This window comes from Scyliorhinus torazame, chromosome 5 (assembly GCF_047496885.1).
Source record: "Scyliorhinus torazame isolate Kashiwa2021f chromosome 5, sScyTor2.1, whole genome shotgun sequence".
Taxonomy (NCBI): domain Eukaryota; kingdom Metazoa; phylum Chordata; class Chondrichthyes; order Carcharhiniformes; family Scyliorhinidae; genus Scyliorhinus; species Scyliorhinus torazame.
In genome coordinates this window covers 142,327,721-142,340,362 of record NC_092711.1, presented here as the reverse complement: position 1 = coordinate 142,340,362, position 12,642 = coordinate 142,327,721, and the positions used below count along the sequence as shown (strand labels likewise).

Below are 12,642 nucleotides of genomic sequence, written 5' to 3'. Positions count from 1 at the left end.
CAATAGTTTGGCATCCACATTTAGCAGGTTTAGCACATTTAGAACGGTTTGTATGACTCACATTGTTCCGGATCCTTTTTACGCTTCAAAATGAGGGAGATCGAAGCCTGCGACGTCGGGGGGGGGGGGCACTTCCAGCTCCCTTGCCTTGTTCAAGTCCCTTACTAGCAGCAGTCCCAATACCCCCGAGAATTTCTAATAACCCGTCCGGACCCGGGGCCTTGCCCAATTGCATCGCTTCAAGACCCTCCACCGCTTCTACCAGTCCAATTGGGTCCCTCAGGGCCTCCAACAGCTCTTCATCCACCTTCGGGAACTCCAACCCCTCTAAAAACCACCTCTACCCCGGCTGGGGGTTCCGACTCATACAGCTTGCTATAGAAGTCCCGAAACACCCCATTCACCCCCGCCGGGGGATCAGCGATCAGGCAGAAAATAACTTTTTCCGACCGAATCGGGGGTGGCGCCTGTTTTTCGAAGCTCCGCACCCTCCAAAACGGCGACATCGAGGAGTACGCCGCATGCCATTGGGACGGCCTCAGGATGTTAGCTGAAGGCCCTCCCCCAATGGGCCGAGTTCCCGACCACACAGTTGACGTGTGGTCCCAGCTGTGTGAGAAGCCGCATGGTGGCAAACTGTCCAGCGGCTCCACAGTCGGTGAAGGGGGGAGAATCGGTGAGGGCATGGGGGACTGGTGGCCCACGGGAGGTCCAAGGGGGCACTATCTGGTAGGTCAGGTCCGCGCGTGCCGGCGCCATGTTGTACAGGGCGACTGTTGCAGGTCATCGGCATGCGCATGCGCGGCTTAGGACCCGTCAATTCTCTGGCCATTTATTTTGTGTTTTACGTCCGTGGCTGCGAGCCCCTCACCGGTCAGAGGATCGGTGCTGTGACCTCGCCCATTTTTCCCACGGAGAATGTTTCAATTCTCTGTGAATACCTTGCACAGCAAACTCAAGGTAAGGTGAAATAAAGAGGTTGGTTTATTTTTACACACACGGGGTGAGAGGGGTTTCCCAACACCCACCCACTTTTGCACTCGTACAATAAACGGGGGATAAGGAAAAAGGAAGAGGGTTCCGGGAATGACCACAATAAAATCCAAGTCATGGTTTTCCATGTGTCCAGAATCCGAAGTCTAATGGAATGTTTCTTCAGAGGGAGGTTTACTGTTGCGGGAGATCTGTCTTTCCAGCAGTGAGACTTCCATGACGGGGGTAGACACGGAGAGTGAGTCAGTCTGGGAGGAACAAGAGCCAATGTTTTAGCCATTTGCAGGTTTTTTTATTTATATATATCCAACAAAAGCTCAGGATTGGTGCAGCACAGCATAAATTTCTCAGCAATACAGAAGTACAGGAGAGGACAGGAGGACGACAATACAGATGGGTCAGTATAATCATTAAGCTTGGTGCATCCGTATGTACCAATGGATATACTGGAGAACAAGGGAGAGGAGGAAAAGGCCATGAAAACATGGTGAAACGGTGCACACCTTCCCACGTAGCGAGTGCTCGCACCACCCACCAGAATCCAGGATAAGAATCATGGCGTCATGTTCGGGCGGGCGTCAGGACACATCTCCCCCCAGTCCAGTCACACCAGAGGCATCAATGACACATCCTTATGTCCCCTTCTCGGGTACAAGACCTGTCTACCGTTACAGGAAACAGTCAACGATTCTTCAACCCCAAAATAACATACTTAAATTTCAGGAAAAAATCAACAAAGACACTCATCCTAAAAGGACGCAAATAAAACTCCAACACCGGCACAGCACAGAACAATCATCACTCAACACAATTACACAGAGAAGACCAGCAAATATTCAGACAATTGGTTCAAATTCTAACCGATGCATCTTCCAAGAGACTAACAATAAAAGCACAGGATAACAGGGACCAGGATACAGCCCTGAGCACACGGTCCCCTGACGTATGCCCCTCACCACAAGACAAAAAGGGAAAAAGATGCTCATTCAAAACCTCACTCGGCCTCTCAGGACACCCCGGCCAAGAAGGAACCTCCTAAGCAAAAGGGGGCAACAGGAAAGTGACCACAGTACAAGACCTGGCCCGGCCCTGTCCACCCTCATACACAGGAAAGCAAGGATAGCCACACTGTGCCAGGACACCCAACCTCACTCCTCTCTCACCACATCCGAGGGCAGTGCACACAAGAAGATTCACCGTCCTCCACCAAGGAGATTCCACCCACAAGGAGAGGAAAATTTGTCAAGGCACCCAACAACTCGGCATCTCAGGAGGGGTGCGATCCTCCATCCCCACTCACGGCAAAGGAAATCCAGAGATCCAATATACCAAATCGGGGCCTCCATCAGTACGCTACTTCCTCAAGGAAAAGTAACTCCAAAAGAGAGGAACACCAGGATTGGCCAAAGAATGGACGATAAGAACCTGCACCATATGTGATGATAAGTAGATTGTCATCTATATTATCATCTGTACGTAAATAATGATACATGTATAATTGTTGTATTTCCAGCATCCGACCATCAGGTGGTGGAGTATGGAGACACGTGACCCGGACACACCATGTGTTCTAGGAGAAGGTGTTGGTAAGGAGTTTGCAGCAGTCGCATATGAGAGTAGCTCTGTAGTATCTTAGTGTAAGTTAGTATTAGACCATTATTTCCAACTGTATTAATCTGAGTCATTTTAGTAATTCGTTAGTGTAGTGTTAGTAATAAATAACTATGTTTATGAAATGATGTGGAGATGCCGGCGTTGGACTGGGGTGAGCACAGTAAGAAGTCTTACAACACCAGGTTAAAGTCCAACAGGTTTGTTTCAAACACAAACACTAGCTTTCGGAGCACTGCTCCTTCCATTCACCTTAGGAAGGAGCAGTGCTCCAAAAGTTAGTGTTTGAAACAAACCTGTTGGACTTTAACCTGGTGTTGTAAGACTTCTTATTATGTTTATGAAATAAAGTCTAATGTTCTTTATTCACACGACAATATCAAGATTCAGCACCTGCCCAATCAAAGAACATTACACCGTCACAAAAAGGATACTCGGGGCAGAGCTGCGTAGCCTCATTGGCGTCAAAACACTGTCTCCCCACGGGAGACCCTGCTTCAACAAGGAGGGCATTCAGGAAGTCAGTATATAATCCCACTTGGAGCAGGGTGCCTATCGCCCCCCCCCCCCCCCCCCCCCTCAGCCTCACCCTCAGACCCAATGAGGGCTCAAACATCATTGATCCACAACACTCAAACTCTCACTCAAACCCTCCAACCCACAGGTTACTACCTCTCCAGTGGAACCTATCCCAAGAGGATTGATTGATGATTTGATTGATTTGTTTTATTGTTACGTGCACCGAGGTACAGTGACACGTATTGTTCTGCGTACAGTCCATACAAATCGTTCCATACATGAAAAACAAAACATAGGACATAGATAAATACACAATGTAAATACATAGACACAGGCATCGGGTGAGGCATATGGAATGCAGTACTACTCAGTGGAGAAGGTGTGTGAAGAGATCAGGTCAGTCCATAAGAGAGTTATTCAGGAGTCTGGTAACAGCAGGGAAGAAGCTGTTTTTTTATCTGTTAGGGCGTGTTCTCAGACTTCTGTATCTCACTGCCCGATAGAAGAGGTTGGAAGAGAGAATAACCCGGGTGGGAGAGGTCTTTGATTATGCTGCCTGCTTTCACAAGGCAGCGGGAGGTGTAAACAGAGTCAATGGATGGGAGGCGGGTTCAAGTGATGGACTGAGCTGTGTTCACGACTCTCTGTAGTTTCTAATGGTCTTGACCTGAGCAGTTGCCATACCAGGCTGTGGAGGAGGACCAGAGGAGGAGCAGACCAGGGGCCTCCAAAGGGGACAACTCAGGGAGGGAAACTCACTCCACTACCCATCAGACCCTCCGCCCGACCCAGATAAACACAGTTACTCCTGCCCTGCCCGAGCCGATCAAGTGACCACTGCCATTCCCAGGCAGCCAAGAGAATATTGAAGAAGACAAGTGAAATGAAAATGAAAATCGCTTACTGTCACAAGTAGGCTTCAAATGAAGTTACTGTGAAAAGCCTCTAGTCGCCACATTCCGGCGCCTGTTCGGGAAGGCTGGTAAGTGGAACAAGGATTAACTGACCACGCCCAGTTCCTCGTGCTCACTAGTCCCCTTAGTACTCTCGTGCTTTTGGGACGATTTCTGTATCTTCCTCCGTGAAGACAGATACAGATTGTTTGGTTTCTCTAGTTTCTCTGACATTTCCTTATTCCCCATTATAAACACTCCTGTCTCTATCTGGAACGGACTCACATTGGTCTTGGCTAATCTTTTTCTTTTCACATTCTTATAGGAGCTTTTCCAGTCGGTTTTTATGTTTCTCGTCAGTTTGATCCCATATTCTATTTTCTCTTTTATCAGTTTCTTGGTCCTCCTTTGCTGAATTCTAAATCAATTACCAATCCACAGGCGTCCGGCTATTTTGGCCACTTTATGAGCCTCTTCCTTTGATCTAATGGAATTCCTACATTTTCTCGTTAGCCACAGTTGCATCACTTTTCCTGTGACTTTTTGTTCCCTTAAAGGAGTCTACATTTGATGTCAACATGTAATAATACCTTAAAAATTAGTGATTGCCTGTCTATTGTTGTAACGTCCCAATCTACAACAGACAACTTGCCTTTCAAATCTCGAGTTTTCTTTGTGAAAAACACGTCGATAAATTAAACAAAGGAACCATGTAACCACCATAGCCCATCTTCATGGCAACGTGGCATGCTTTCAGAGGTTCCAAACAGAAATGGGAACTAAATATCTTCCAACCACTGTTGCTATATTTACTTGCTATAAATATGGCAGCTAGTAAGGTTGCCCTTCTTAATCTAGATATGAATAGGATATGCTTTCAGAGTCGCCAGGTATCAAATGATACCGCCACAAGGTTCAACCGGATATCGATCAAAGACCCCAAACAACCAGTTAGTTAGTTCAAGATCAATAATACTTTATTTATACACAGGATTAACTTACACATGCAACATAAACATTATGAGCTAAATTACACCTATCACTATGACAACCTGTACTTAACTTCAGGCACCCGGCTTAGGTCAGAGGAACAGTGGCCTTTGTTCGAATCTGGATCTGCTGGGTCTGGAGAAGTAACTGTGTGGTTCAGCTAGGCTCATCCGTCTGGTAGCGAGCGTTGAACTTGAACTTGCTTCTGGTCGAGGTGCTGCAGATGGAGTCCGACGTTGCCGGAGCGCCAGGTCCAAAAGAGACCGAACACATGGCAGTGTCTCTCTTTATCCTTGGGGGGGTTTGCTCTCTTTTGGGCGGTCTTTAGGTTTGGACCCAATAATTCAGCAGTCCTCGATCACTGCCTTCGATCTGAGCCAATAAAGGGGCAGGTGCCTTGATGGCTGGGCGTGTCCTGAGCGGTCATTGACCTTGGCTGTTTATGCTTCCTGAGTAAAAGGAGTGGCACCGATGTGTCTGGAATTGTATCGGATACCCGAGTACCAGTCCTTTGTCTTAGGGAAATGGGTCATTAGCGTGCAAATCGGCCGGGGGTTTCGATCCTGTCTGCTTCTGCTTACAAATATACATTTAGGCTCTGAGCCTGCCTGAATCTTACATTGGCCATATTTCCCTTGAGGCTTTGCAAATGTCCATGTTTCTTTGTACGTGTCCATCCCAGATGGCTACACCACCAAACACCCTTTCGCTCTGTGATGCTCATGAAAGTTGAAGCCAGGAATTTGCAACATGGCTCAATGATCATCAGCCCACTGGAGACAAATTTGTGAGACCAACCAGTCCAGCAGGAAGATACCCTCCGCCCATCCCTATTGATCAACTGACAGAATTAACAAAATGTAGTCCTGGATGCAATTGAGAGCAGAACAGCGGAATCCAACCCCCGTAATCAGTTGTGAACTTGGTGTGTGAGCATGTGCGATGAAACACAAAATCTCTCCCACACTGAGAGCAGATGAACGGCCTCTCCCCAGTGAGAACTTGGCAGTGATTCCATAGTTGGGATGGATCACTGAATATCTCACCTACTCAGAGCATGTGAACGGCACCTCCCCAGTGTGAACGCTCTGGTGTCTCCGCAGGCTGGATAACCAAGCAAATCTCTTCCCACACTGAGAGCAGGTGAACGGCCTCTCCCCAGTGTGAACTCGCTGGTGGCTCTGCAGGGTGGATAACCGAGAGAATCCCTTCCCACACTGAGAGCAGGTGAACGGCCTCTCCCCAGTGTGAACTGGCTGGTGGCTCCGCAGGGTGGATAACCGAGAGAATCCCTTCCCACACTGAGAGCAGGTGAATGGCCTCTCCCCAGTGTGAACTCGCTGGTGGCTACGCAGGTGGGATAACTGAGTGCATCCCTTCCCACACTGAGAGCAGGTGAATGGCCTCTCCCCAGTGTGAACTCGCTGATGTCTCTGCAGGTCAGATAATTGAGTGAATCCCTTCCCACACTGAGAGCAGGTGAACGGCCTCTTCCCAGTGTGAACTCGCTGGTGTCTCCGCAGGTGGGATAACTGAGTGAATCCCTTTCCACACTGAGAGCACGTAAACGGCCTCTCCCCAGTGTGAACTCGCTGGTGGATCCGCAGGTGGGATAACTGAGTGAAGCCCTTCCCACACTGAGAGCACGTGAACGGCCTCCCCGCAGTGTGAACTCGTTGATGTTTCTGCAGGTCAGATAATTGAGTGAATCCCTTCCCACACTGAGAGCAGGTGAACGGCCTCTTCCCAGTGTGAACTCGCTGGTGTGTCTGCAGGCTGGATAACCGAGTGAATCTCTTCCCACATTGAGAGCAGATGAAAGGCTTCTCCCCAGTGTGAACTCTCTGGTGTCTCTGCAGGTCTGATAATAGAGTGAATCCTTTTCCACACTGAGAGCAGGTGAACGGCCTCTCACCAGTATGACTGCGTCGATGAACTTCCAGCACAGACGGTGCTGTGAATCCCTTCCCACAGTCCTCACATTTCCATGGTTTCTCCATGTTTTAGGTCTCCTCGTGTCTGTCCAGTTCAGACAATCAGTTGAGGCTTCGTCCACACACAGAACAAGTGTACGGTCTCTTCCCGCTGTGACTAGTGCAATGTTTTTTCAGGCTGTGTAACTGGTTAAAGCTCTTTCCACAGTCAGTGCTCTGGAACACTCTCACTCGGGTGTTTTTCCAGTCACAATGATGTTTAAAATCTTTTCAAGTTGACAGATGAGGCAAACATTTCTCCTTTAGATTCGAAGGCCAATGATATTCAGGTCCCAAGGAATTGAGGGACTGTCAGATCCAGACGACATATGTTAGATTTTTGTCTGTAATTTGGCCTCTTTGAATCTCCTGTAAAAACAATTTACAAAAGACATCACTGTCAGTACAGGATAGAAATTCAGAACAGACAATTCTAGTTTCACTGGGACATTCTTTTCTCTTGCATTCCGCAAGATCTGTAAATCTCCATCCCACACATTCTCCCTCCATTCTCACTCTGCTGTACCTAATATTCACCCTCCCAATTCTCCTGAAGGTGCTGATTCAGGCTGATTGACAGATCCATGCTCACTGCTTCCTGTCCTGGACACAGGGACCATAACAAATCGGAGCTGCAGTCAGCCATTCGAACCTGCTCAACCATTCAATGAGAGCATTGGCCAATCTACCTCAGCATAATTTTCCAACACTATTCCCCATATCCCTCGATACCTTCACTCCCTTGAAACGTTAGCAATCTCGGATTTGAAAATACTTGATGACTGAGGTTCCAGTCCTCTGGGGTAGAGAATTACAAATGCTGACCGGGGAAGTGAGAGGAAGATGTGTTTGGTGGTGGAATCATGCTGGAGTTGGCAGAACTGGCGGAGGATAATTTCTTCAATGCGGAGGCTGGTGGGGTGAAAAGTGAGGACAGTGGAGATTCTATCCGGGTTCTGGGAGAGGAGTGAGAGGGAAGGCAGAGGTGTGGGAGATGGGTCGGACAAGGTTGAGAGCCCCATTGACCACAGTGGGTGGGAAGCCACGGTTAAGGAAGAATGAAGACATGTCAGCAGCACCGTTTTGGAATGTGGCATCATCGGAACAGATGTGATGGAGGTGAAGGAACTGAGAGAATGGGATGGAGTCCCTGCAAGATGTGGGACATGAAGTGCTGTAGTCGGCGTAGCCGTGGGAGTCGGTAGGTTTGTAATGGATATTAGTGGACAGTCTATCTCATAAATTAAAATAGAAAGGTCAAGGAAGGAAAGGGAAGTGTTGGAGATAGACCATGTGGAGGTGATAGTGGGGTGCAAACCGGAAGCAAAATGAATATATTTTTCCAGACTTTGCAGAACACCTCCGGTCCATCCAGACCTTCCTGTCGTTTGCCATTTCAACTCACCGTCCTACTCTCAGACAACATGTCCGTCCTTGGCTTGCTGCAATGTTCAGGTGAAGCCCAGCGCAAACTGGAGGAACAGCACCTCATCTTCCGATTAAGCATGTTACACCATTGAGTTCAACATTGAGTTCAACAACCTCAGACTCTCCACCACCTTTACCCCATTTTTATTTTCATTTCTTCCATTGATCGTTTTTTCCCCTCCCCATTATTTTCCTCCCCTCCCCCCATTCGAATTATTTCAAGTTGCCCGTTACAGACTGCTCACCTTTATTCTGCCATTTGCACATTCTAACCTTTTTATGTATCACTATCAGGACTCACCTGAGGAAGGAGCAGTGCTCCAAAAGCTAGTGTTTGTGTTTGAAACAAACATGATGGACTTTAACCTGATGTTGTAAGACTTCTTACTGTGCTCACCTCAGTCCAACACTGGCATCTCCACTATCAGCACCCTTCTGAGCCTGAATTACCACCATTTGCATTCCTTTTATCTTCTGTTCTCAACATCTTTGTCTATATCTCCACCTATTGCTGGCCCCTATCCAGCCCCACCGCTCCATTCCACCCCTCCCCCACTACAGTACAAATCTGACCCCATTCCCAGTTCTCTCTAACTGTCACAAAGCGTCATGCAGACTCGAAACATTAGTTCCCTTTTCTCTCCACAGATGCTGTCAGACCTTCTGAGATTGTCAGTAATTAGTTTTCATAATATATCTAATCTGTACCATGTAAAAACACTAGACATATCTCTGTCCGACATTTATTTACTGTCCATTTAAATTTTAGCCAACTCTAATAATAATAATCTTTATTGTCACAAGTAGGCTTACATTAACACTGCAATGAAATTATTGTGAAAAGCCCCGAGTCGCCACATTCCGGCGCCTGTTATCCGGAGCACCCGGAGGAAACCCATGAACACACGGGGAGAACATGCAGACTCCACACAGACAGTGACCCAAGCCGGGAATCGAACCTGGGACCCTGGAGCTGTGCAGCAATTGTGCCAACGACTATGCTACCGTGCTGTTCGGGTACACAGAGGGAACATTCAGAATGTCCAAATTATCAGACAGTACGTCTTTCAGGACTTGTGGGAGGAAGCCGGAGCACCTGCAGGAAACCCGCGTAGACACAGGGAAAACTCTGGGGAACAACCCTTTTAATTGTGAACATGAGGAAAGAGACCACCCTTTTAGCCAAACAAATAAATGTGTCAAGCTGAGGGAGCAAAGGATGCCAATGTCTTTAAGGGAGAGAGGCCTGGCCCAAGCTTTCCAGAGTCTACATCCTCCCTGGACTCACTTCCTTTCCGTTCAGCTGCTGCAAGTGACCAATTGAAGGTCAGAACGAGAAAAGAAATGAAAAGGGAGAGAAAAGAAAGTGTTTTACTCACAGATGTTGGAGACAGGAAGAGGTTTCAGCCTGTGTCATGGTCAATCTTCATTAACACAACGTCTGCCTTCTGATTGGCTGGAGGAGCAGAGTCCTTCCGGTCCTCCCACTTTCCCATTGGTCAACACTTTAGCAGGAAGGTCAGGGGGAGGGCTTTCCTCCACACATGCGCAGCTTCCCCTCACCCTTGGACATGCGCAGTACCTGATCACCCGCCCGTGCGGCGGATAGAGCGGGTTCCCCAGCGTGGGGAATTGTGGGAGCTACGGCCGCCATTACTCATCTGGAGCCCAGTCTCCAAACCCCTGGGATGAAAAGTGGAGGAGGCTTGGGCGGTTGTGTGCGAGCTTGGTGTCCGCCCCCGGGCCGATTCAAAAGGCAGGCCGCCTCTGGGAGCTTCCTGGATGGGGTGGAACAGCAACTAGGTGCCCATTGCTCCTGGTCCCCGAGGGAAGGGGAGAAGACCGGTTTCGGAGTACTGCGACCAGTCGTGTTTCAAGTCAGCGGTTGAGCTGCGGAGACGCTGCTTCGGACTGCGAGGTTTGCTGTCGGCGGTTTTGAGTTCGCCCAATGGAGGACGAAGGAATGGAGGAAGGATGGCAGCTGGATAGGCTGCTGGAAGCGGCGGGTTTGAACCGGGAGTGGATACCCGATGGGCGGCCCGCGGCCTGCAGCCCGGGGTGGGTTGTTGCCGTTCCTGGGGTCTCTGGGGGTTCAGCCCCCCTGGACGCCCTGTGGGCGGTTGGGACTGACTCTGGGACTTTCTTCCCCGTTGTCGACTGTTGCCAACATTGGAGCGACTCTGGCCGCTGCCATTGGAGGACTTTGAGGACATGTTCCTTGTGAAATTTTGGCTGGAGCGCCGGGGTCATGAAGTGGAACGTGCAAAATTAATGGACTCTTTTTTTTTTTATAGACTTTTCTATGTGTGCTGAGGGATTTGTTTTCTTTGCTTTCATTTTATTTAGCAGCCTATGACATTCAACTCATTTCGGTTTCTCCGAAATGGTATTTAGTAATTGTGGTGGAACGCTAGTTGGTGCGAAACTGCTCTCCCTCCGAATGGTCCCGTGCCCTTGGGCGGGGTCCAGGAGGGGGGAACCCTCTCTCCTCCGCCGCGCCTGGGTCTGGCTCTCCGGGGGTCTGTGCTCTTAGCAGAGAGGGGGCCTTTCCTCCGGGGTGTCGGCTGCAGGGCGGGGTGAACGGGGGTGGGCGAGCAGGGATTAGTGTTCGGTGATTGATTCTATCCTGTTAAATCTTTTCTGGGGTGAATTGAGGCCTGGTGCCTGGTGATTGGGTTTGATATGATACTGTTTAAACGAATCGAGGCCCTGTGGGTCATATTTGTACCGGAGCGGCTGTATTGTATCGGGGCCTTTCGCCTCGCGACTGCTTGCCTTATGTGTTTAGAGGTCGTCACCTTGAAATGGGCCTGTGTCCTGTGTTGTATTTTTGGTTTTTGTTCCTTTTCTTTCTTTGTTTTCTGTTGGAGTGGTCGTATGGTTTCGAGGCCTTGTGCCCCGCGACTGCTTGTCTTGTGTGTTCAGAGGTCGTTGCCTCGATGTACTTGTGTTTTGTGGTTTTCTGTTCCTTCTTGCTTTTGGAACGGTCGTTTGGTTTCGTGGCCTTGTGCCTCACGACTGTTCGTGTTATGTGACTGTTTGATTGTTACCTGAACTATACGTAGGGCCTGTGCCTTGCGGCTGGTTGTGATAAGTGACTGGTTAATAGGTATTTGGAAACTTATTTCGGCCCTGCGCCTTGCAGCTGTTTGTGTTCAATGACTGTTACAATGTTACTGTGAAATGTAATTGGGCCTTGTGCCTTGCAGCTGTTTCGTGTTCAATGACTGTTACAATGTTACTGTGAAATGTAATTGGGCCTTGTGCCTTGCAGCTGTTTCGTGTTCAGTGACTGTTTAATCGTCAATTTGAAGTGTAATGAGGCCTGGAGCCTTGTAAATTGGTTTCTGTAATAATTGTGACGACAATAAAAGAGGTACTCACAGATGTTGGAGACAGGAAGAGGTTTCAGCCTGTGTCATGGTCAATCTTCATTAACACAACGTCTGCCTTCTGATTGGCTGGAGGAGCAGAGTCCTTTCGGTCCTCCCACTTTTCCATTGGTCAACACCTTAGCAGGAAGGTCAGGGGGAGGGCTTTCCTCCACACATGCGCAGCTTCCCCTCACCCTTGGACATGCGCAGTACCTGATCACCCGCCCGTGCGGCGGATCGTGCGGGTTCCCCAGCGCGGGGGATTGTGGGAGCTACGGCCGACACTGTCCAAACTCCTGGTCCTGGGATGAAAAGTGGAGGAGGGACAGTGACCTCACCCTGACACAAAGTACATGTTGGTAGTCACGGGAATGGATTGTGACGTTCGCTCTTAGCACCTGGGGAGGGCAATAGGTGAGAGTGAAACTGAACCCAAGAGTCAGCATCTTCACGGGAGGAGACTTGGGGAAAAGCAGGAGGACAGAAGGATAAATTAGTGTTAAAATCAATACTGAGGAGAGCATGGGTGGGGGTCACACATTTATAGTTTGAGAGGAAGAAGGATTTTCTGTGACAACTAGAATTGTCAGTTATGAATTTCTATTCTGTAATCACAGCGATGACTTTTTAAAAAAAAACAAAAAACATTTTTTTATATAGATTTAGAGTACCCAATTATTTTTTTCCAATTAAGGGGCAATATAGCATGGCCAATCCACCTAACCTACACACCTTTTTGGGTTGTGGGGGTGAGACCCACGTAGACATGGCGAGAATGTGCAAACTCCACACAGACAGTGACCCAGGGCCGGGAGTGAACCCGGGTCCTCAGCACCGTGTGGCAGCAGTGCTGACCACTAT

General features: G+C 48.8%; 1 protein-coding gene across 2 annotated transcripts; it reads right to left on the bottom strand.

Moving 5' to 3' along the window:
* Positions 1 to 4,971: 4,971 nt before the first annotated feature.
* LOC140419900 (uncharacterized) lies at positions 4,972 to 11,811 on the bottom strand. Of its 2 annotated transcripts, none has more exons than XM_072503945.1 (2): positions 11,792 to 11,811; positions 4,972 to 7,348 (listed from the first exon to the last, which is right to left on the bottom strand). In XM_072503945.1, exon 2 carries the CDS (start codon positions 7,004 to 7,006, stop codon positions 6,053 to 6,055), a length of 954 nt encoding a protein of 317 aa, XP_072360046.1. In that variant the 5' UTR covers positions 7,007 to 7,348; positions 11,792 to 11,811; the 3' UTR covers positions 4,972 to 6,052. The 2 variants fall into 2 exon arrangements, with proteins under 2 accessions (XP_072360046.1, XP_072360045.1); XM_072503944.1 differs by lacking the exon at positions 11,792 to 11,811 and adding an exon at positions 9,787 to 9,865.
* Between the last annotated feature and the right edge of the window lie 831 nt (positions 11,812 to 12,642).